At 44.8% G+C, this 24,788-nt stretch overlaps 2 protein-coding genes, 4 non-coding genes and 1 pseudogene across 6 annotated transcripts; 3 read left to right on the top strand and 4 right to left on the bottom strand.

Annotated features, from left to right (window-relative positions):
- Window positions 1–102: 102 nt before the first annotated feature.
- LOC146964299 (U5 spliceosomal RNA) lies at window positions 103–219 on the bottom strand. The gene has a single exon (XR_015035012.1). It is a non-coding gene; the product is annotated as a U5 spliceosomal RNA (small nuclear RNA).
- Window positions 220–2,671: 2,452 nt separating this feature from the next.
- On the top strand, window positions 2,672–4,256 carry LOC146964298 (uncharacterized). The gene is made up of 3 exons (XM_085767793.1): window positions 2,672–3,315; window positions 3,500–3,604; window positions 3,809–4,256. Exons 1-3 carry the CDS (start codon window positions 2,925–2,927, stop codon window positions 3,994–3,996), a joined length of 684 nt encoding a protein of 227 aa, XP_085623919.1. The 5' UTR covers window positions 2,672–2,924; the 3' UTR covers window positions 3,997–4,256.
- A 736-nt stretch (window positions 4,257–4,992) lies between these two features.
- Window positions 4,993–6,048, bottom strand: LOC146964297 (uncharacterized). Its single transcript, XM_085768120.1, has one exon. The coding sequence runs from the start codon at window positions 6,046–6,048 to the stop codon at window positions 4,993–4,995; it is 1,056 nt and encodes a 351-aa protein (XP_085624246.1).
- A 12,067-nt stretch (window positions 6,049–18,115) lies between these two features.
- On the bottom strand, window positions 18,116–18,228 carry LOC146964296 (U5 spliceosomal RNA). Its single transcript, XR_015034858.1, has one exon. It is a non-coding gene; the product is annotated as a U5 spliceosomal RNA (small nuclear RNA).
- A 389-nt stretch (window positions 18,229–18,617) lies between these two features.
- On the bottom strand, window positions 18,618–18,803 carry LOC146964295 (U2 spliceosomal RNA). The gene has a single exon (XR_015034961.1). It is a non-coding gene; the product is annotated as a U2 spliceosomal RNA (small nuclear RNA).
- Window positions 18,804–23,729: 4,926 nt separating this feature from the next.
- Window positions 23,730–23,908, top strand: LOC146964294 (U2 spliceosomal RNA; annotated as a pseudogene).
- A 387-nt stretch (window positions 23,909–24,295) lies between these two features.
- LOC146964293 (U5 spliceosomal RNA) lies at window positions 24,296–24,412 on the top strand. Its single transcript, XR_015035011.1, has one exon. It is a non-coding gene; the product is annotated as a U5 spliceosomal RNA (small nuclear RNA).
- Window positions 24,413–24,788: the final 376 nt, after the last annotated feature.

Here is a 24,788-nt window from a genome sequence, read left to right as displayed (position 1 = left end):
CTGTCGGTGACACAAAAGCCAGACTGGCTGCATTATAGCCCCTCCGCCCAACTTCTCCACTGCGCAGCCCTCGCTGCCGATTGACTTTTCACAAACTCAAAGGGCTCGGCCGTACGGCAGAGCCTCCCAAAAATAGCTTGAACTCGTTGGTGTTCCTCTCCACGGAAGTCTTTAGTAAAAGGCGAAAGACTTGTGCGTTATGAAGAGAAGCCAGAGTCGGTAGAGCCCGTCTCCTCCCAGGCAGCCCAGGACCCTATCTGTCCCAGTCTCCACCCTCGCGGTTGGCTTCTGGTTGCCTGCCGAGTGCCGAATCCCAGCTGCCGCCCCCGATCCCCCAGCCCTCCCCATGCTCTCACAGGCTCTGACCAACGGGGTCTCGGAGATAAGAGCCTGGGCAGGCTGGGAAAAGTCTGACGTTTGGCAGGCAGGTAGGCAGGCAGGCAGGCAAACAAATAACAAATAAAACAAAGAGTAAAAAACAAAACAAAACAAACAAATTAATCGAAACTGCTCATTACACTGTTCGTATTCACACCCATTCACATCCTTTTGGAATAGGAATATTCCGTTACCTTTTTTATAGATCAGGGAAAATTATTTTCCATTTTGTTTTGATGGACGTTTCCCCCCATTTCAGCACTTCTAAATGGTACATTTTTTCGATTTCTTGTTTAATCCAATACACCAGTAAGGTTTCCGACCGTATACACGTTTCTTTAATTAAATTACATCTAGCTTCCCAAAGTTTGAGTTTGGCTACAGTGATTAGTGACACAATTGGCAATCGTTGTTTTTTTTTTAACATCTTTCAGTTGGAAGGAGACAATGTCACTATAGTCAACATTTTTCAGGCAGGGGAAATTTTCTTTCAGTTTTTTCCACATTACCTGTGCGAATCGACATTCCCATAACACATGTGTAATTGTTTCTCCAGTGTTACATTGATCTCTGGGACATGTTTTACTATTTGTGAGTTTATGATTGTACAGAGTTTCACGGACCGGCAACCGTTTATGTAAAACTAACCAGTTGAAATCTTTCAGTCTATTTTCTAGTTGTTTTGGTTGTGATCTGGTCCATATTATTGCCGGTATACTCATTTTTTCAGGCGGTGCATGCTTAGAGATCAGTTTACGGTATAACAATTTGTGGTTTTCTCTTAGGTTAACATCAAAGCATTCAGGGTTCTTTTTGGTCAATTTGACAATCTTTCCAAAATGTGGGGGAGAAGAGTCCGCTTTTGGCAATTTATTATTCCATTTGACCAAAGGACGTAGTGGAAAACTCAACCAAAATTTTAGCAAACATTGGCATTTATGTGTGAACTCGTCTGATAATAGTTTAGCTAGAGAAGAAAAAAACAAAACATCTAATTTCAATGGGATGCATGGTAAGTCTCTTCCTCCTTCCTCTAGGGGCTGGCACATTCTCCCTCTCTTTATATATTCATACCCATTCCAGAAAAATTGGAATATCATTGATGTTAACGTTTTTCTTAAGCTTGATGGTATACTGAAGGTGTAGGCAAGGTGTAATAAGCTAGGTAAGATATCTGCCTTTACCACCAACACTTTTCCAGTAAAAGTCAACATTCTTTTTTTCCATAGGCTTAGTTTTTTTTTTACTTTTTCAATTTTTGTTTTCCAGTTTGTAAGACTGTCTTCTTCAATTTTGTTGAAGTTGATTCCCAGTATTTTAATTGGGCCTGTACATACTGACATCCCATTTAGGTTTTCGGTTCTGTCTTTCCATTTACCCAAGTATTTTATCTGTGATTTAGCTTTATTTACCCTTGAACCTGAGATCTCTGAGTATTCATCCATTACAGTATTAGCTTCAGCGAGGCTTCGGTCATCGTTACAGAACAATACCAAATCATCACAGTATTGGGAGAGTTTTACTGTCTCTCCCCCCGGTAATTTAATCCCTTTGATTCTCTTATTGTTTCTAATTGCACATGCCAGTGGTTCAACATATAAAATGTACAACAGGACCGATAAGGCACATCCTTGTCTAAGGCCTTTGTGTTGGTTGATCCAGGGGCTTAGATTTCCATTTATATTTACTTTGCTTCCAACATCGTTATACAAAGTCTTTATTATATTGATGAATTTCTCACTGAAGCCCATGATCTCAAGGTTGTTGTACATGCATTGGTAGTTCACCCTATCAAAGGCTTTTTGTTGGTCAATGGTCGCTGTTATAGCAGACTGATTTCTATCTTGCAGGTAGGCCATTATGTCCCTATACAGACTAGTGTTCCAGGAGATTCTCCTGCCTCTCACTCCACAGGTCTGGTCATTTCCAACTAGATGGGGCATTACATTTGTCAATCTATTTGTTATGACTTTACTTATTATTTTTTAGAACACGGCTCTCTTGAATACTCGATTCTGATTGGTCAATCACCAATATTCTGCGGTGTTTATTTCTCGATAGACCACCGCTGAGCCAGAGCGATAGATATAACAGCGGACCGTTGCTAGGGACTCCATAGCAACGGCCGACTCTGCATGTCCGGTCACGGCTGCTGTTTTGCTGAGCCTCCTCCCGTTCGTGCATTTGAAGCCTTTGATAATCAAACAGTGGATCGATGGATTACCATACACGTTACGTGTATTTTGTGTAGTCCTATCTGTCATAAACAAGAGATTATGGGGTGCGGAGCTACAGATAGGGCTTTCACACTGGCAGGGCTCCAGCACGGTTCTGGTTCCCGAACGTGATTTTGAACCGGCCGGCGCGTTCAGACTGAAAAAAGAACTGGTTCGGTGCCTGAAAAGTCGGTTCGCAGTGGAACCAAAAATAGTTGGTTCGTCCTAGCGAACCGTGACATCATAAGTGGGCGTGTCGAGCGAGAGCAGGAGAGAAACACACGGAAAACAAACAAACAAGCACGAGGAGGAAAAACAGCGGTGGTGATCATGGAAAAGAAAAATTCCCCGTGGTCAAAGACGGAAACCAAGTGTTTGGTGGCGATCTGGGCTTCTCCTGAATTCCAGGAAAAACTTGAGAGCTCCACAAGGAAGGGAAAACTTTATAAGGAACTGTCAGACGAGATGGCCAAGGCTGGGTTCACCCGTACGCCTGACCAAATCATAAATAAACTAAAAAAACTAAAGAAGGATTACAGGGACACGAGGAAAGACATGAACAAAAGTGGAGCTGGACGTGGCGACACAAGCGATCATTATGAGCTGCTGGACAGCGTCATGGGTCACAGACCAGCCAACGAGGTGACAGGGGCACTTGATTCCGCCACAGCCAGCACAACAATTGCGGAGTCCACGTCGTCCAAAGGCTCACACGATAGCGGTAGGTTGACCACATATGAATATGAATATGAATAAGAATCATTGCAGTTATACTAATTGTCGTGGAGATTATTGCAGTATTGCACAGATGAAGACTTGGCAATAGAGGATATTGTCGAAATAATATAACAACATGCAGTGTGTCAAAAAGGCTAATGACTCATCTGATTTAATATCACCTTCAGAATTATCTGACACCACCACCAACAGTGAGCCCTCCACCAGCAGACATGACACCAGTGCTGCTTCTGAGGAAATCCCTGACCAGAGTCAAACAAAGAAAAAAGGAAGTAGGTATTTGGGGCTAGATTTCAGTGATAATAATAATGATTATTTATAAAGATTGTCATGGATTTTAATGTAAAACACCCCTGGTTATATATGAAGTAACATATAGTTCAGGTGCATATTCAATCCGTCTTGTCGTCCTGACCTCAGGCGCCATCACGGAAAATGATTTCTGCATTGCTTAATACGCATTTTCTGTTACCCAGGAAAAAGGAAGAGAGAGGTCAACCAGGACATCCTTGGTTACCTGAAGGAGTCAGATGAGAGGGCGGAGGCGAGGGAGGAGAGGATGATGCAGCAGATGCAGCAGAGCACCACTTCTCTGTTGGGGTTGGTGGAAAGGATGGTCTCTGCCATAGAGGGTGTCAGCAACCCAAACCAGGAACAAGAGTGAAACTCACATTTGCACTTTACTTTCACTGTTCAGTTTGTAGCGATGTTTTTGTTTACAGTTTCAACTTGAACGTTTAAAGTTCACATTTCCTTACTAGAAAGTGTACAGTTTACATTTGTGTGTGACTTAATATGATGCAAAGATGGTGTCAATATATGTTTATATATTTATGTTTAAAATGAATATTTTACCTGACAGGCAGCTGCACCATCTGTCACACTATATTATTTGAATTATTGTATTTATTATTGTAAGAAAGACATGACACTTTTACTTTTTAAAGCAGAACTTTGCTGTTTGTGTTTACTTACATTTTGTTGTTGAAACAAAGGCAATGTATGAAAAATGACCTTTTGTTAATAAAATAATTTATTAACATTAATGCCACATCTCTCTCAACATAAAAAGCAGCACACCAACATCTACACCAATGTTGTGAGATTATGGTCTCTGTTGGATCCAGTCAGCTGTTGACATATTCATGATAAGTGAGTACAAAAAATATTGCAGCAACGACTACAGTATGTGCAGACAACTGCATCATAACTAATAAATAAACCTGGTGAGAACTGATTAATGTTAACAAATTAATAGTCTCTCAAAGTAAGTCACTCATGTCAACTTGTGTCATTTCCTTTTTTGACATCAAAATGTGGCCTCATGTTCAGGTCAGGTAAGAATATTCAAGAAATACAATAGAAAAGAAATAATGTACAGATTAATCATTATCATATTTTCATTTCACATACTGTATATTGGTTATTTTTCACTTGTGTTCAGGCAATGAAATCAAGAATGAAGTTATCTGCTAGGCATTTTCAACTGTGACTCCTGTCTTCCTCTGAAGTGTCATTTGACACATCAGCAGCACGTTGGATGATGCTTCTGAGGAAAACTGGAGTCACAGTTAAAACTGTCAAGCAGGTAACATCATTCTTGATTTCATTGTCTGAACACAAAGCAATGAAACACTGTACAGCATAATCCATCCATCAGTTATGAGTTGAAATATTCGAGCAGTGCAGCTCTCACATCAGCTCCTTCCTGGTGATGTTCCTGTAACATGCGAACAGGTGGCTGCACATTCTCCATCACTGGAGGGCCTTCCAGGTAACGGTCGCCATGCTCTTCACAAATGTTGTGCAAAACACAACATGCTAGGACCATCTTCTTGGTGAGGTCGACATGGCAGTCATTCCTCTTCAGGAGACACCTCCATCTGCCTTTCAGTTTCCCAAAGGTAGTCTCCACAATTGCTCTGGCACTGCTGAGCCTGGCGTTGTAATGGTGCTGCTCCTGGGTCAGTCGGCCCGTGTCAGAAAAGGGCTTCATCAGCCATGTTTTCAGTGGGTAGGCAGGGTCTCCAATAATGTAGTTACCTACATCACGTCCAGCAATGCTGACAGTGTGTTGTTGAAAGAACTGACCATTATTAGCAATTTCCCAGAAATGGGACTGTCGTAGGACACGTGCATCATGTACACTGCCAGGGAAGCCTACACAAACGTCCCAGAACAGACCCTTGCCGTCAACAATGCCTTGCAAGATGATGGAGTGCCATCCTTTTCTATTGTGGTAGTCACGTGGAAACATTTCTGGGGCTATAATGGGGATGTGGCTGCCATCTATTGCTCCAACACACTGGGGTGCCCCCCACCTGTTATCAAAGAATGTAGCCATCTCCATCAGCTTTCTGGCATCAGGGGTCTTGATGTGGACAGGTAGCAGCACCTTGATAGCAGCATGGCAGAAATCCTGCACACAATGGCACACTGTTGACATACCAACGCCAAAAAGGTGACTCACACTCCTGTACTCGCTGTTGGTGGCCAGTCTCCACAGGGCGATGGCAATCCGTTTGTTGACGGGAATGGACAGGCGGTAGTTCGTCGTCTTCCTTTCCAGGACGGGGCTCAGAAGACGGCAGATGTAATTAAAAGACTCCCGTGACAGCCTGAAGTTCCTGATGAACGCTTCGTTGTTGAAGCCAGGAACAATACTATCCCACCATTCCTGTGAACGGGGATATGCCCACACCCTCTGTCTTGTCATGGCGTTTATGATTGCCTGTAGAGTTAAAAGATCCATTAGAATTATGTATTCTTCCCGTGTTCTGTTAAGTACGGTGCTGGATCACAGTTAGCCAGGCTACGTTAGCTGCGTCTGTTACCGTTACGACCGTTATAACATATATTGTTTTTACATACCATTCGCCTTATCCGTGACCGTCTTCTACGTCTTGTCATTATCAGTTGCTGCATGGTTTTGAGTTGTATGCGAGCAAACAGCTGCAGTAGTAACACAAACGCTCGTAAAAAGTCAACACGACCAGCCATCTTGCCGTTGCTAGGGCCGCTCTGGCCGTTGCTGTGTTTACTTCCGCCTGTGTGACGCGGAATGACGTCCTCCCACTTTGGTTCCACTTAAAAAACAAAAACTGGTGTGAAAGCGGGCTGGTTCGCCAGACAGCACCAAGGTTCGAACCAAACCAGTGCTAGAACCAGAACCGTGCTGGAGCCCTGCAGTGTGAAAGCCCTAAGAGAGGAGAGGAGCTGTGACACGGTCAGAGGTTCTGATGCAAGTTTACTTTTCAGCCACGATGTGGAAATAAGGAGCCTCCACTCTCCCTGTAACAGGTTACAAGTCGTTTATCTAACATCACTATTAGTCCGAAGCTATTTAATGACGGTAAAAATGAAACATAAAGTAAATATCCTGCATAGTTTCTCTTTTCTGTGCTGCGCTGGTCAGAGCGGCGTCCCGAGCAACGGTCTAATTTTACATGAATAAAATATCTTTTTATCATTATTTTGTGTTACATTATTGAATGATTTAGTTGTAGGCCGTGTTCTAAGCGGGATAATGTAGAGTTGGTCGGTTGTTATGGAGAAATAAACCCCTTCAGGTTGTATGAAACCCATCCGCTTCGCGTCGGGGTTCCATACAACCTGTCGGGGTTTATTTCTCCATAACAACCTCCGAACTATACATTATCCCTTACATAATCTATGCAGAGCATTGTAATTGGTCTATAATTTGACAGGTCTTTTGGGTCTCCTTTTTTGTGCACCAAGGATATGATTCCCTCCCTCATTGATTGGCACATTTTCCTTATATTTAGAATCTCTTTTATCACTTCTAAAAGATGGGTTCCTATCACATCCCAGAAATTGATATAGAATTCTTTTGACAGACCGTCCACTCCAGGTGTTTTGTTATCTTTCATTCCCTTTAACACTCCATATAGTTCTGAGAGTTCTACTTCTTTTTCTAGATCTTCAATCATCTCTGTTGGAACCTTTTTATTTGCTTGTTGGAGCAGGAAGTTCTTTGATTTTTCATCGTTTATATTTTCCTTTTTAAATTGGTTTGAAAAGTGTAGTACTACTGTGTCAATCATTTCTTTTTTAGTGTTTACTGTTTGACCTTTTTCATCTGTTGGTTCAGTTATTGTTTTCTTCTTCCCCTGCTCCTTTACGTGTTTAAAGAAGTACGATGTACATTTTTCGTCTTCCTCCCACACCATCTGCTGACTTCTGAATGCAAAGGTTCTGGATTTTTCTTCGAAGTACTCTCGTTGTTTTGTTAATAGTAGTTTTAATGCTGGATCGTCTGTCTTGCTCTTTTTCTCATTTGCACTACTATACTGCTTTTGTATTTCTTTTTGTAATAGATTAAAATCCTTATGTTTTTCATTATTTCTTTTCTTACAAAAGTCTTGTGTGAAGGTTTTAATTTTGTTTTTAGTATTGTCCCACCATTCTGTTTTTCTTGGGTAGAAACATTGCAGTTCAGCACAATCTTTGAAGAAATCCCTGAAGTCTTTATTGAAAATGTTGCATCTTAATAGTGTATTATTGAACTTCCAGTATGATTTACCATATTGTTGGGAGTTTATATGGCAGGAGACTACTAACATAGCATGGTCAGAGTAGAAGACTGGTTTGACACATGCTGTTTTAACTTTTAGACAGTTCGGTATGAAGACGTAGTCTAGTCTGCTTTTGGCACCTCTACTATTTCCCCAGGTGTGTCCTGGCTCAATCTTGTTGACTTTTCTATATGCGTCAAGCAGACTGTATTCCTTAATTAAGTTTTTGACCTGTAAACTATCTTTACTTTTGTCCAGGTCAACATTCATGTCACCTGCCCAGATTATTGTTCTGTTTGTCATAAATGCTGTATCTATTTCTTTATACATTTCTTTTCTGGCCTTTGGTTCTGTGTTGGCATACGTATTTATGAGTCTGACATGTACTTCTTTCCAATCTATGTCTACCACCAGAACCCTTCCCTGGACCAGAGAGAAACTACTCACAATTCTGAGGTCTCTATTTCCACATAAGATACCCACTCCTGAGGTGTAAAGCCCACCTACACTCCATCTTGAGTCTCCTTTCAGCCACTCACTTGAGAAACAAAGGACATCTTTATGGTTTCGTAAATGTACCTCTTGTATAAAGCAGACTGTGAAGTTCAGGGAGGCTAGATAGGTGAAGACTGCTGTTCTTTTAACTTTGTTTTGGAGCCCCCTGGCATTTGTTGTTATGATGTCTATTTTGGTTAGTATAGGCTTTGAAAATAGTTTTTTGACATGCGGGAGGCAACTATAGGCAGTCTATATATTTTTATTTATTTGTTCCTATGTACAGTGGACTATAAGGAGCTATCATTTAGCATAGGTAATGCAGGAAACAAAGTCTTAAAGTCCACCTTTGTTTTTGCCGCATTTTCAGTTTTTACCTGTAGATCAATGAGTGGCGTATTCAAGGAGCTCAAGGTTTCCTCGTCGGATGAGGTGTTGGACTTCGCCGTGTTCTCCTCGAAGACATCTTTCGTCACGGGATCTCTGGTGTGGTCGGCTGCCGTTGCAGTCGAGGTCTCTTCGGTTTTCCGAGTGTCGGTTGTGGTGTCTCTTTTCCCAGTCTCTCTTGTAGTCTCTCCTCTCGGTTGTTTCCTCTGGCCCCTCTGGTCTTGTGGTTTTTCTTGTGGGTCGTGTTCTGGGGTTGTTTTTGAGCTGATCTTACGTTTCTGTCTCTGTCGTCTTTTGTCTCTCTGCACCGTCCAGTCTTCTCCGTCGTCTGCTGCTCTTGTTTTTTAATTTATTTTTATACATATATTTCTGTTTGTGCCAAGAGTCAGTGAAACGAAATTTCGTTCTATGCACACTGTGTATTTTGAATGACAATAAAGTAGCTATTCATTCTGAAAGTCTGTTGTTGTCTCTCCTGGTTTCCCGGTCTTCTCCCTCCTCTTCACCCCGTCTGTGTGTATCTCTGTAGGGCATTCCATCGTTGTTTCTCTCTCTGCCACGATCTCGCGTATTACTTCTTCGATTTCTCGAAGGGCATGGCCTTCTCCTTGGGGAGGCCTATTTCCTTTGGTAGCCCCAGCGTAAGAAGGCTTAGGGCAGTCTTTAGCCAAGTGCAAAGATGAGTTGCACAGGCTGCACCGTCTTGCTTCTCGGCAATCTTTCATTGTATGGCCAAGGGTGTGACAGTTTCTACAGCGGACTTGTGTGCACGTCTCAGCTACATGACCATATGTGCTGCATTTTCGACAGTACCTCGGTTGGCCTGCGTAGATCAGGAATCCTCGGTCTGCTCCAATGGTGAAAGAGGCTGGAGGGTGGAGGTAGCCATCGTAGCCGTTCCGGTCCTCTCTCAGCTGTATTTTGAACTGTCTTTCTCCGGTCCAGATGCCCAGTGCATCTTTTATCTCGTTTACTCCAGGCAGGACAGTCACAAAATTGTTGAGGAAGTACCTCAGGGCTTCTTCTGTTACCCATGGGTTGTACATATGAACTGTAATGATGCGATTGTTGTTCCTTGTGTGGCAAGGTGAAGAGGGCCCGGGCGGGGATTGAACCCACACCTCCCGGGTAAGAGTCATGCGCGCTTGCCAGTCACCCAAAGGGACATCCCCTTGGCCAAGTAGCCAGGGCACATGATCAATTGGAGGCATAGTGACAGGACCACCACTGTCACACTTGCCAAAGAGAGAACCTCAAAGTTCTTTAACATAGGTGAAACATTCTGGCTGGCATGATCCTGAGCCTCTTGCATTTTTGTGCTGGTACAGAAAGACACATCATAGAAACCTTCTGTTTTGTTCTGTTGAAGGCAGTAGATATCCTCCGGCTTCATCTTCAGGACGTCGAAAAGGATTTCTCTACCAAAGCTCACTCTGTCCATGATCTGTCCTTGGGTATTCCATTTGAAACGCAGTGTGTTCCTGAGCCCAACCCTAGTATGGGTCATCTGGATACTGGCCGCTGCCATCGCCACAGGGTTTATGATCCGTCGCAGGGTACAGGATCACAAGCCTGAGACATGAAAGACTTATTGCACCCCATACACCGCTCGACAGCAATAAGAAACTGATGAGAACAGATTTTTCTTTCTTTCGAAAAATTTTATTGACACGTTTTTCAAACTTTTTTTTTTTCAATCAATGACATTTTTACACACAATTTCTTTCTTCTTCTTTTTTTCCAGTACAATACAAGTTGGATAAAAGAAGACATGTCTACATAACAATGATAATTTAATATTTGTAAAAAACAATTCATTAAAAGCTCAGTGTGTGAGGCTTGTTAAAATGTTTTACAAATAAGACATGTTTAAAAGAATGTGTGGTATTTAAAAGTTCATTGATGTGTGTGTCGGTCCATGTTTCTTTAAAAGTTCATTTAAAAGCGAGTGCAGAGGTTAAAATCCTTTCCATGGTTGTGCAGGAGCGGGGTGAGTCCCTATCAAGGCTGCCTCACTCCGCTCCCCCAAGCCTTTTTCCTCTCGGGACTCTGTTGTGGTGCTCAGAGGAGATCCTCGCCCTCAGCTCCTTCCCAGTCCTGCCAATCCCGGAGAGTCAGGCCGCCGCTGCTGGGACCTTTTCAGTGATGTGGCTCCGGCTCCTTCGTCCGAATGGGCACAGAGGCGATTCTTCTTTGTGGCTGTGTCCTAGGCCCGCCGCCTGCAGCTTCGGCCGCTCGGACCGTCGCTGCTGCCATACGGAGCACAGCCACGGGGGGGATCTGCTTGTGCTTTCTTACCAGCAAGTTTCTGGAGGTCCAGGTGGCGTCTACTATGGCGGCGAGGGTGAGCCACTGCTTGGCGAAGACAGGTGGTGGAATGTCTTCTCGGCTCACCCCATACAGCACAAGTTGTGCTGTAAGGACCTCCCTTGCTGGTAAGTACGGGAATTGCAAGGAGCCGGCCGTTGCCCACAGATCCTCAGCAGCGCTGCACTCCCAGAGCAGGTGCCTCACCGTCTCTGGCGCGCCACAACCAGGTCGGGGGCAGGTTGCGTGTTTCGCCATGCCTCTGGAGTACATTACGGACCTGACCGGGAGGATCTCATGAGCCACCATCCATAGCAGGTCCCGGAGTCGGTTTGGGAGAGCGGAGTGGTTCACGTTGCGCCAAACTGTGGAGGGCTCGCCGAGTGCGAGCCTACGCACAGGACTCACTGGTTCCCGCTCCTGCACAACAGATAAAAGCATACGATGGTTTGTTAAGATCTGTAACTCTTCATGCTCTAGGTTAAAATGCTTTAAAAACGTGCAAATAAAACTGTATGCGGGTGGTAGGTTAAAAGACACAGGAACTCTAAGATCGGTGGGTAAAAACTTTTTTCTTCTTAAAGGGATAGTTCACCCTAGAATGATATTTCGCTCATTATCTACTCACCCTCATGTTGACTAAGGGCTGGAAGAATTTTCAGAGTCCACCGTCCCTTCTCTGAGTTACAGGGGGTCTTGGCGTAGCAGTGCATTTCAATGCAACGGTTGCAAATGGACACCAGAGCTCTTCGTAAAAAAACACACACAAAAAAACATCCAAATACCTCCATGATGCTCGTATGTAATGTCCGTCTTGTGCTGAAGCCCCAAATTGCGTAATTGTCCCGAAAAAAATTAAATAAGTCTATATTTTAAGCTTGTTTGTAGCGGAAGCTTCTCGAAGCTCCTCTTCCTGGTCCGTCCAAATCTCGCGTGATTCGCAGTAACCGCACTGACGCCGGCGCAAATCACGCGAGATTTGGACTCTAAAAGAGTCTGGTAACAGGTCAAGTCCTTCAAATTCGTTAAAAACAGTTAGAATGTCGTGTGCAATAAGATCCTTAAAAGTCAGATAAAACTCAAGGGGAAGTCCGTCTTGGCCAGGGGACTTCCCCTTCTTAAAATGTTTTAAAGCCTTATCTAACTCTAAAAGGGTAAAATCCTGTTCTAAAAGCACACTATCTTTAAAACTGTTTAAAATGGATTCTAAAACCTGTTCAGTAACCTTTTCATCTATTTCTTTTTCTTTGTACAATGTTTTATAGTAATTTTCCACGGTTTCTTTATCTTCCTGTGTGTTACTTGTGTAGTTTCCTTCTTTATTTTTCAATTGGGTTAAAAGACCTCTTTTCCTTATTATTTTCTTAGAAATAGAAGAAGGAGAAAAATGTACACGATACTTTTTTTTTCTCTCTACTTCTTATTATGGCTCCACGACTCTTAATTTCTGATATTTCTGTCATTTGTTTTTTTATTTCTAAAATTTCATTGTTAAAATCAAAACCCTGGCTTGTTAATAAAAAATATCGCTGCAGTCTTTTCTGCAGTCCCAACATGTTTCTGTTTTCCCTATCTTTCTTTTTCTTACCTAGCTGCCTAAAGAAAGTCCGGGTCCTCTCCTTCACCATTTCCCACCAGTGTGCTCGTGTTTGGTACAAGTCTTGAAGGGTCTGCCACTCCTTGTACTGCTCTCGGTATTCCCTGACTATCTCCCTATCTTCTAAAAGAGAGCAGTTGAGTTTCCACAGACCACTTCCTAAAGTCACACCTGAAGAGAGTGATAGGGTGCAGGATAGCATAACGTGATCTGAGAAGAAAACAGGGGTTAATCTAGCATCGGTGGGCGGGCAGTTGCGTGTAAAACAGTAGTCGATGCGAGAGGCTCTGGTGCTATCACCACTGAACCAGGTGAAGCCCTCCTCTCTGGGATGCATGGTTTTAAAACAGTCGACAAGCTTAAAATCCCTAACTATTCCTTGGAGTAAAACCGATGTTTTATCTATTTTAAAATCATCCCCTGCATCTTTCCTATCCTTCTTGCTTAAAACACAATTAAAATCTCCTCCTACCACTAATGGGACCCTACCTAACATGTGGGACTGCAGATCTTCTAAAAAGTCATACCTGTCGTTTTTGTCATTAAAACCATAGACGTTAAGAAGGTTAAAATAATTTTCCATAAATGAAAGGCGTGCTAAAAGAGCCCGCCCATCCTTCACCACAGTGCTGCCCTTCACTGAGATCAAGGGGTTTTTAATAAGTATGGCCACTCCATCTGATTTGTTTTCATTTGAACCACTGAATAGGGAGGTCCCGTGCGGCCACATTCCTTCCCATTTGCTATAGTGTTTTAAAAAGGGCAGGTTGCATTCCTGCAATAAAAACACATCTGAGTCAACAGACTGTAGGAAGGAAAATATACTTTGTGCTCTAACTCTTGACTTCACACTTCTCACATTGATTGTGGAAATGTTGAGAGCCATGAGTATGGAAATTAAAAACAACAGGTACTGCATTTTTTAAATAGTTTTTAAAAAGCCAGGGTTATGTCCATTTCACTCTTTTGTATCTTGTAACAGAAGCTCATTTCGCGTCTCATAACAATTAGGGGGCGAATCTAGAGTTTCTGATCTCCTGAAAGCATAATTTCCCAGTCTTTCATGTGGAGTTGATTGAAGTGAAATTGTCAGAAAAGAAACACTGGTCAGTTGTGGAGCAGACATTTGGCCTCTCCTCAGGTGAGGTGGCAGTTCCAACATCTATACGCCCTCTCTTTTCTAAGTTCTCTGCCACCTCAGGGCTGGATAGTTCTGACACATTTCTTTTCAGGAGGGGCTGTGCGTCGGGGAAGGAGGCTTCACTGAACAGGGACCCTCCAGACACAATTCCAGATTCCATCCTCATCTCTCACCTTGGTAGCCTGGCCTTTGACAGTGCAATATCTCCCCAGCCATATGCAAATATCCTCAGCATTTACTGTCTCATTGAACATCCTGACAATCACCACTTTCTGGGAGTTGTCAGTCAGTTTCTCCACAGCAAAAGCCTTAAACTGGGTCTTTACTTTTTCGAACCGTTTCCAGAATTCTAGTAAGGTGGCAGCCGACACAAAACTCACATCAAATCCTTTTCCAGAGGGCAGAGTCACAATACAGTTTAAAGATTCTGCTTTGAATCCAAGGGTCTGTTGAATTAGCTTCCTGGAGAAGTCCAGTCTGGACATCTCCAGGAGCTTTCCATCCACCTCCCTGAATAAAAAGCGCACACTGTGGTGCCTCTGCATGCCGGCACGGGCAGCCGACATGGCTGGAGGCACCTCAGTAAAAGAGCGAAATCAATAAATAAATAAAATCCAAGTGCACCAACAAATAACAAAAAACAGAAGCGAGGTAAAACCAGTAAAGCTTAAAAAATTGACTTACCTTGTTGTTATGATTAGATGTTATTACATGTTTGACCGCTAGGCGGCAGTACTGGTTAGTAGTCAGCTTACCGTACCATATAACAGGGTAGAGCAAGACTGCATGGAGCCACATGTATGTTGTTGAGAACATGAGACATTAAACTAAGTTACTTGCTATCAACACGGCCTCATCCTTGGAACACGAACATGACATGGTACCAGGAGTAAACTCGAATGGGCGACATGGAGTTAAAACCACCGGAAAGTTTGAAACTAACGGGGAATGTCGACGTGAACTGGCGCACCTTCAAACAGCGGTTTCACCTGTATGTTGCTGCTAAGGGACTCGAGGCTAAGCCAGAAGCAAGAAAGGTAGCGCTGCTGCTAACAATAGCAGGGCCACAGGCCATAGAAGTATTTAACACGTTCGTGTTTGACAGTCCTGAAGATAATGAAAAGTTGGATGTAGTGCTTAGCAAGTTTGATACTCACTGTTCTCCGAAGAAGAACGAGACGTACGAGAGGTACGTGTTTTGGTCTCGTACACAGCGGCAGCATGAGCCTTTTGATAGCTTCCTGACGGACTTGCGGCTAAAGGCGCAGTCCTGCAACTTCGCAATGCTAAAGGACTCCATGATACGGGACCAGATTGTCTACGGCGTGGAGGATAAAAAGGTCAGAGAGAGGCTACTACGGGAGATGGAGCTGACGCTGGCTGGAGCCATTAAGATCTGCCAGGTCAGTGAGCTGTCCCAAAGGCACGTGAGGACGTTCAGCGAGATGTCTGCAGTCGCCTCGGCGCAGAGCGACAGCGCGGCAGCGGTTGGAGCAGTGTCGTATCAGCGGAGACGGCGCACACAGACCCGGCCTGCACAGCAGGAGGACGTGAGGATAAACTGCAAGCGCTGCGGCTCACAGCACAAGCCTAGACAGTGTCCAGCATTTGGTAAGCAATGCTCCACTTGCCAAGGCAAGAATCATTTTGCTAAACAATGCTTCTCCAAACGGAAAGAGGGGAAGAAAGAAAAAACTGTAAACTTAATAGACGAGCCTGATCTAAGTGACACGTTCTTTGTTGGAATGGTGAATTGTGAAAGTGAACAAATAAATAAACCAGACAATGTAAATTATGTCACTGGAGAAGATAAGTGGATAGCTCCTCTAATGATAAATGGGACTGTAGTCACCATGAGATTGGACACTGGTGCAAAAGCAAATCTCATAAGCATGTGTGATGTGAAGGCAATGAAAAATAAGCCACAAATAAAAAGAAAAGAATCTGGACTGAAAGACTACAATGGGCGGCCAATCAAATGTTTGGGCACATGCAGGTTGAATGTCACAGCTAAAGGAAAAGTGCACCACCTATCCTTCTTTGTTGTGAATGAGGGACGTGAATCACTTCTTGGTGACAGAGCCTGTGAAGAACTGGGGCTTGTGGAAAGAGTGTATCAACTGATATATACTCCAGGTAAACACCTAGTCCTTGCTGATGCCCTATCCAGAGCAACTACAGGCGACAGTGTGAGTGCAACAGACGAGGACATACAGTGTCACGTGAACATGGTGTCGGCTACACTGCCTGTGTCTGACACAAAGTCGAGACAAATAGCGGAGGCCACAGCAAAGGATGCTGAGCTACAGCATGTCATGCAGAACATGGATGAGGGATGGCCAGCTGGTTCGTGCCCACAATTTTACCAGGTCAGAGGTGAGCTTAGTACTGTGGATGGTCTGCTGTTGAAAAAGGGCAGGATTGTTATTCCACGGGCTTTGAGAATGGACATGTTGCACAGGATACATGAAGGCCATCTCGGCATCGAAAAGTGCAAAAGGAGGGCGAGAGACACGGTTTTCTGGCCGGGACTGAACAAAGACATTGAAACACTTGTAAGTAAATGTGAAACATGCCAGAAACACAGGAACAAGCAGAGCAAAGAGCCTATGGTGGTAGCTGAGGTGCCAACAGCACCATGGCACAAAGTAGGAATGGACTTGTTTCATCTCAGAGGTAAAGACTATTCAGTGGTAATGGATTACTACTCAAACTTCCCTGAGATGGCGCTACTAACAAGCTCAACATCAACTTGTGTCATAACACATGCTAAATCTATCTTCGCCAGGCATGGCATCCCACACATAGTGGTGAGCGACAATGGCCCCTGCTTCAGCAGCAAAGAATGGCAGAAGTTTGCAGAGCAATATGATTTCAAGCATGTGACGTCAAGCCCACACTATGCACAGTCAAACGGGCAAGCTGAAAAAGGAGTTCACATTCTCAAGCAACTCCTAAAGAAAGCAGCTGACAGTGACTCGGATCCCTATCTGGCTTTATTGAGCTACAGAGCATCACCTCTTCAGTGCGGCCTATCACCAGCTGAACTGCTGATGAAGAGGAAGCTACGAACAACGTTGCCGAGTCATCAAAACGACAAATTAAAGCAAAAGAATCACTCAAAGATTGAACATAAGCTACGACAACAGAAAATGATGCAAAAGTCATTCTATGACAGAACAACCAAGCATCTCCCTCCACTGTCTACCAATGACACAGTCAGGATTGAGGATGCTGATGGATGGAGTACAAAAGCAACTGTCCTGCAAGAAGTTGCTCCACGATCGTACACGGTGAAAACTGATGATGGACAAATCCTCAGACGCAATCGTCGCAGTCTATTAAAGACTCCTCAAGGGACTGTTGGTGAGCTCAGTGTAACCTGTGGTGAATCTCAGGTAATTCCCACACCTGCTATGGACTGTAACACTGACTCTCACACACCTACTCCAAGCGAACCTGAGTTAAGAAGGTCCACAAGAGAAATCAGAAAGCCTGATAGACTGAACTTATAAACAAAGACAATTCAATATGCATGATAAAGATGTTGAACAAAATGTATATTGATTGATGTTGTGAATGTGTTCTAAATGGTCTAGTGTTGGCTTAGATATGAGTTATACAATCTGATATAAACTGTTTATACTGCTTATGTGTTGCAGAGTTATGCTGAATGTGAAATGGTTGAAATAACTGACACAGCTAATGTGATAATTCATGTTAATGCATTTTACCTTAGAAAAGGGGGGATGTTATGATTAGATGTTATTACATGTTTGACCGCTAGGCGGCAGTACTGGTTAGTAGTCAGCTTACCGTACCATATAACAGGGTAGAGCAAGACTGCATGGAGCCACATGTATGTTGTTGAGAACATGAGACATTAAACTAAGTTACTTGCTATCAACACGGCCTCATCCTTGGAACACGAACATGACACTTGTGTGACTGTACTGAAAAGTAAGGCAATTAGGATTGTGCAAAAGAAGCAAATGTGCAAACAAGCAACACAAACAAAACAAGATAAATGTGCAAAACAAGCAAGGACAAAATCCAAGGAATATCCCCCAAAAGTTACTAGGAAGAGTCCAACTGAAAGGGAGCCTTCCTGCAACACAGGGAGTGATCGCAGTCTTAGCCAAAAGGCCGAGAAGCGATGGGACCAAAGCGTCTGATTTCCGAGCACAGCTCTGGGGCCGGACCCCACTCGACGCGGTTCCCTGTCGGTGACACAAAAGCCAGACTGGCTGCATTATAGCCCCTCCGCCCAACTTCTCCACTGCGCAGCCCTCGCTGCCGATTGACTTTTCACAAACTCAAAGGGCTCGGCCGTACGGCAGAGCCTCCCAAAAATAGCTTGAAATGTTGGTGTTCCTCTCCACGGAAATCTTTAGTAAAAGGCGAAAGACTTGTGCGTTATGAAGAGAAGCCAGAGTCGGTAGAGCCCGTCTCCTCCCAGGCAGCCCAGGACCCTATCTGTCCCAGTCTCCACCCTCGCGGTTTGGCTTCTGGTTGCCTGCCGAGTGCCGAATCCCAGCTGCCGCCCCCGATCCCCCAGCCCTCCCCATGCTCTCACAGGCTCTGACCAACGGGGTCTCGGAGATAAGAGCCTGGGCAGGCTGGAAAAAGTCTGACGTTTGGCAGGCAGGTAGGCAGGCAGGCGGGCTGGGGAGGACGCATTTTGCTTGGACTGGTTTGTGCAAAAGCACCAGCGGTACCTGGTGAAAGCTGCCAGGCCACTTGAGGCCCTTCCTTTGAGCCACGTGCAAAGTGCCATCTGAAAGTCTGTGTTTGGCCATGGCTTGGTTTTCAACAAGGCGAGAGAAGGGTGCACCGTTCCCGGCGACACTGGAATGCCGGGTCGATGCGTGGAGTGAACGGAGCAAGCCCCTTTTTCAGCTCCCGGTGGCAAAAATCCGTTTAATATGTTGTCCTCGGGTAGAGGACATATCAGATATTAAACTGATAAGAACAGATTTTTTTCTTTCGAAAAATTTTATTGACACGTTTTTCAAACATATTTTTCTTCAAACAATGACATTTTTACACACAATTTCTTTCTTCTTTTTTTTTTTTCTTCTTTTTTTCAGTACAATACAAGTTGGATAAAAGAAGACATGTCTACATAACAATGATAATTTAATATTTGTAAAAACAATTCATTAAAAGCTCAGTGTGTGAGGCTTGTTAAAATGTTTTACAAATAAGACATGTTTAAAAGAATGTGTGGTATTTAAAAGTTCATTCATGTGTGTGTCGGTCCATGTGTCTTTAAAAGTTCATTTAAAAGCGAGTGCAGAGGTTAAAATCCTTTCCATGGTTGTTCAGGAGCGGGGTGAGTCCCTATCAAGGCTGCCTTCCTCCGCAAGCCTTTTTCCTCTCGGGACTCTGTTGTGGTGCTCAGAGGAGATCCTCGCCCTCAGCTCCTTCCCAGTCCTGCCAATCCCGGAGAGTCAGGCCGCCGCTGCTGGGACCTTTTCAGTGATGTGGCTCCGGCTCCTTCGTCCGAATGGGCACAGAGGCGATTCTTCTTTGTGGCTGTGTCCTAGGCCCGCCGCCTGCAGCTTCGGCCGCTCGGACCGTCGCTGCTGCCATACGGAGCACAGCCACGGGGGGGATCTGCTTGTGCTTTCTTACCAGCAAGTTTCTGGAGGTCCAGGTGGCGTCTACTATGGCGGCGAGGGTGAGCCACTGCTTGGCGAAGACAGGTGGTGGAATGTCTTCTCGGCTCACCCCATACAGCACAAGTTGTGCTGTAAGGACCTCCCTTGCTGGTAAGTACGGGAATTGCAAGGAGCCGGCCGTTGCCCACAGATCCTCAGCAGCGCTGCACTCCCAGAGCAGGTGCCTCACCGTCTCTGGCGCGCCACAACCAGGTCGGGGGCAGGTTGCGTGTTTCGCCATGCCTCTGGAGTGCATTACGGACCTGACCGGGAGGATCTCATGGGCCACCATCCATAACAGGTCCCGGAGTCGGTTTGGGAGAGCGGAGTGGTTCACGTTGCGCCAAACTGTGGAGGGCTCGCCGAGTGCGAGCCTGCGCACAGGACTCACTGGTTCCCGCTCCTGCACAACAGATAAAAGCATACGGTGGTTGGTTAAAATCTGCAACTCTTCGTGCTCTAGGTTAAAATGCTTTAAGAACGTGCAAATAAAACTGTATGCAGGTGGCAGGTTAAAAGACACAGGAACTCTAAGATCGGTGGGTAAAAACTTTTTTCTTCTTAAGTAGGTCCCCATCCAGAACTGCGTCATTGCTGCTGTCTTTGGGTTTCTGGATGGGGCCGTGGCAGCTTTGAGGTGCAGGGTGGTGTACAGGAATCCTAAAAACTGGTACAGGTCTGGCACTCCTTTTCCTCCTTTTTCCTTTGGCCGCTTCATTAGTTGTCTTTGGAGTCTCTCCCACTTGGATCCCCATAAAAAATAAAAAATGGCTCGTTCCAGGTCTAAAAGCACACTCCTAGGGGGGGTAAAAACAGAACTGACAAGTAAAAGCACAGGTAAAATCACTGCTTTTATGATTAAAACTTTGCCTTCTATCGTCAGTCCTCTAAGTCCCCAGAATCCTAGTCGCTTCTTAACTTTCCCTACCACGTCCGGCCAGTTTGTACTCCCCCCCCCTTCCCTGTCAAATTTTATCCCCAGTATTTTCAGGTCAGTCTGGGTCACAGTCAGGGGAAGTCCTGTCATGTCAGTCGCTGTCCATGGGCCATAAAATTGGGCTTGCGTTTTTTCCTTATTAAGATCAGGAAATCCCACTTTTTGCAGTACCTTAAAAAGGTACTGGTGCGAGACCCGATCAAATGCCTTCTCAAAGTCTAAATTTAGGACTATTAATCGAATGTTTCTGTCTCTCACGTAACAGATGGTGTCTCTGATCAGTACGAGGCTGTCGGTGATCTTCCCTCCCGGAATGGCGCAGCCTTGATCCGGGTGGATCACCTCCCCTAAAACCAAAGATAAACGACTAGCTAAAAGTTTACTAAAAAGTTTGCAGTCTACGTTTAAAAGAGTCACAGGTCTCCAGTTTTTCAGGTCAGTCTTTTCGTCTTTTTTATGTATTAAAGTCACTATCCCTACTCTAAAAGAGTCTGGTAACAGGTCAAATCCTTCAAATTCGTTAAAAACAATTAAAATGTTGTGTGCAATAAGATCCCTAAAAGTCAGATAAAACTCAAGGGGAAGTCCATCTTGGCCAGGGGACTTCCCCGTTTTAAAGACTTATCCAACTCTAAAAGGGTAAAATCCTGTTCTAAAAGCCCACTATCTTTAAAACTGTTTGAAATGGATTCTAAAACCTGTTCAGTGACATTTTTATCTGTTTCCTTTTCTTCATACAATGTTTTATAATAATTTTCCACGGTTTCTTTAACTTCCTGTGTGTTAGTTGTTAAGTTACCTTCTTTATTTTTCAATTTTGTTAAAAATCATTATTCTCTTAAAAAAGTAGCGTGTGCATTTTTCTCCTTCTTCTATTTCTCTTTCTCTGCTTCTTATGATGGCTCCTCGACTCTTAATTTCTGCCATTTCGGACATTTGTTTTTTTATTTCTAAAATTTCATTCTTAAAATCAAAACTCTGGCTTGTTAATATAAAATAGCGCTGCAGTCTTTTCTGCAGTCCCAACATGTGTCTGTTTTCCCTATCTTTCTTTTTCTTACCTAACTGCCTAAAGAAAGTCCGGGTCCTCCCCTTCACCATTTCCCACCAGTGTGCTCGTGTCTTGATGGTCTGCCACTCCTTGTACTGCTCTCGGTATTCCCGGACTATCTCCCTATCTTCTAAAAGAGAGCAGTTGAGTTTCCACAGACCACTTCCTAAAGTCACACCTGAAGAGAGTGACAGGGTGCAGGATAGCATAACGTAGTCTGAGAAGAAAACAGGGGTTAATTTAGCATCGGTGGGCGGGCAGTTGCGTGTAAAACAGTAGTCAATGCGAGAGGCTCTGGTGCTGTCACCACTGAACCAGGTGAAGCCCTCCTCTCTGGGATGCATGGTTTTAAAACAGTCGACTAGCTTAAAATCTCTAACTATTCCCTGAAGTAAAACCAATGTTTTATCTATTTTAAAATCATCCCCTGCATCTCGCCTATCCTTCCTGCTTAAAACACAATTAAAATTTCCGCCTACCACTAATGGGACCCTACCTAACATGTGGGACTGCAGATCTTCTAAAAAGTCATACCTGTCGTTTTTGTCATTAAAACCATAGACGTTGAGTAGGTTAAAATCATTTTCCATAAATGAAAGGCATGCTAAAAGAGCCTGCCCACCCTTCACCACAGTGCTGCCCTTCACCGAGATCAAGGGGTTTTTAATAAGTATGGCCACTCCTTCTGATTTGATTTCATTTGAACCATTGAATAGAGAGGTCCCGGGTGGCCACATTCCTTCCCATTTGCTATAATGTTTTAAAAAGGGCAGGTTGCATTCCTGCAATAAAAACACATCTGAGTCAACAGACTGTAGGAAGGAAAATATACTTTGTGCTCTAACTCTTGACTTCACACTTGTCACATTGATTGTGGAAATGTTAAGAGCCATGAGTATGGAAGTTAAAAACAACAGGTACTGCATTTTTATGTCCATTTCACTCTTTTGTATGTTGTAACAGAAACTCATTCCGCGTCTCATAACAATTAGAGGGCGAATCTAGAGTTTCTGATCTCCTGAAAGCATAGTTTCCCAGTCTTTCATGTGGAGTTGATTTAAGTGAGATTGTTAGAAAAGAACACTCGTCAGTTGTGGAACAGACATTTGGCCTCTCCTCAGGTGAGGTGGCAGTTCCAACATCTATCCGCCCCCTCTTCTCTGAGTTCTCTGCCACTTCAGGGCTGGATAGTTCTGACACATTTCTTTTCAGGAAGGGCTGTGCGTCGGGGAAGGAGGCTTCACTGGACCCTTCTTCCACAATCTGGAGACTGGTGGTGGTTTCTTCGCTTGTGGGTTCGGGTCCAGATTCACCGGCTGCCTGGCTCTCCATACTTTCCTGCTCTTCCCCCTCTGCTGGGGTGAGGCCAGGCCCCTCCCCTTTTCCCGCCTCACTGGGCTCCTCTCCTCCAATCACAGTTTTAGGCGGGAAGTTTGAATTTTCCAGCCCCTCCCTTTCCCTCCCTTGAAATTCCCGTACTTACCAGCAAGGGAGGTCCTTACAGCACAACTTGTGCAGCATGGGGTGAGCCGCGAAGACATTCCACCACCTGTCTTCGCCAAGCAGTGGCTCACCCTCGCCGCCATAGTAGACGCCACCTGGACCTCCAGAAACGTGCTGGTAAGAAAGCACAAGCAGATCCCCCCCGTGGCTGTGCTCCGTATGGCAGCAGCGACGGTCCAAGCGGCCGAAGCTGCAGGCGGCGGGCCTAGGACACAGCCACAAAGAAGAATCGCCTCTGTGCCCATTCGGACAAAGGAGCCGGAGCCACATCACTGAAAAGGTCCCAGCAGCGGCGGCCTGACTCTCCGGGATTGGCAGGACTGGGAAGGAGCTGAGGGCGGGGATCTCCTATGAGCACCACAGCAGAGTCCCGAGAGGAAAACGGCTTGGGGGAGCGGAGTGAGGCAGCCTTGATAGGGACTCACCCCGCTCCTGCACAACCATGGAAAGGATTTTAACCTCTGCACTCGCTTTTAAATGAAGTTTTAAAGACACATGGACTGACACACATCAATTAACTTTTAAAATACCAAACATTCCTTTAAACATGTCTTATTTGTAAAAAAATTTTAAAAGCTTTAGAAACTCTGCTTTTAAGAAATTGTTTTACAGATATTTAGTTGTTGTATTGTTCTTTTAAGACATGTTTTTCTTTTATCCAATTCATATTGTGCTGAAAAAAAGACTATATGGTTACTGAATGCCTCTTGTCTTTGTGAAGAAAGAAATTGTGGCTAAAAATGTCATCCATTGATGAAAGAAAGTGTGTAAACGTGTCAATAAAATTTTTCGAAAAAAAGAAAAAAAAAATCTGTTATCAGTTTAATATCTGATATGTCCTCTACCCGAGTACAACATATTAAACAGATTTCTGCCACCGGGAGCTGAAAAAGGGGCTTGCTCCGTTCACTCCACGCATCGACCCGGCATTGCAGTGTCGCCGGGAACGGTGCACCCTTCTCTCGCCTTGTTGAAAACCAAGCCATGGCCAAACACAGACTTTCAGATGGCACTTTGCACGTGGCTCAAAGGAAGGGCCTCAAGTGGCCTGGCAGCTTTCACCAGGTGCCGCTGGTGCTTTTGCACAAACCAGTCCAAGCAAAGTGCGTCCTCCCCAGCCCGCCTGCCTGTCTGCCTGCCAGCCAGCCAAACGTCAGACTTTTTCCAGCCTGCCCAGGCTCTTATCTCCGAGACCCCGTTGGTCAGAGCCTGTGAGAGCATGGGGAGGGCCGGGGGATCGGGCCGGCAGCCGGGATTCGGCACTCAGCAGGCAACCAGAAGCCAACCGCGAGGGTGGAGACTGGGACAGATAGGGTCCTGGGCTGCCTGGGAGGAGACGGGCTCTACCGACTCTGGCTTCTCTTCATAACGCACAAGTCTTTCGCCTTTTACTAAAGACTTCCGTGGAGAGGAACACCAACGAGTTCAAGCTATTTTTGGGAGGCTCTGCCGTACGGCCGAGCCCTTGAGTTTGTGAAAAGTCAATCGGCAGCGAGGGCTGCGCAGTGGAGAAGTTGGACGGAGGGGCTATAATGCAGCCAGTCTGGCTTGTGTGTCACCAACAGGGAACCGCGTCGAGTGGGGTCCGGCCCCAGAGCTGTGCTCGGAAATCAGACGCTTTGGTCCCATCGCTTCTCGGCCTTTTGGCTAAGACTGCGATCACTCCCGGCGTTGCAGGAAGGCTCCCTTTCAGTGGGGCTCTTCCTTGTAACTCTTGGGGGATATTCCTTGAATTTTGTCCTTGCTTGTTTTGCACATTTTTCTTGTTTTGTTTGTATTGCTTGTTTGCACATTTGCTTGTTTTGCACAATCCTAATTGCCTTACTTTTCAGTACAGTCA

Source organism: Trachurus japonicus, chromosome 22 (assembly GCF_045865225.1).
Source record: "Trachurus japonicus isolate A0001 chromosome 22, Traja_1.0".
NCBI lineage: Eukaryota > Metazoa > Chordata > Actinopteri > Carangiformes > Carangidae > Trachurus > Trachurus japonicus.
Note: the sequence above shows the minus strand (reverse complement) of the source record. Positions and strands in the feature narration are given on the sequence as shown.

What these genes read in the sequence shown, in the direction of transcription:
- LOC146964297 (XM_085768120.1), bottom strand. Translation starts at nt 6,048, where the DNA reads ATGACAAGACAGAGGGTGTGGGCATATCCCCGTTCACAGGAATGGTGG.
- LOC146964298 (XM_085767793.1), top strand. Translation starts at nt 2,925, where the DNA reads ATGGAAAAGAAAAATTCCCCGTGGTCAAAGACGGAAACCAAGTGTTTG. An exon ending in CAAAGGCTCACACGATAGCG is followed by an intron (nt 3,316 to 3,499) that starts GTAGGTTGACCA and finishes TATCACCTTCAG; the next exon opens with AATTATCTGACACCACCACC. An exon ending in TCAAACAAAGAAAAAAGGAA is followed by an intron (nt 3,605 to 3,808) that starts GTAGGTATTTGG and finishes TCTGTTACCCAG; the next exon opens with GAAAAAGGAAGAGAGAGGTC.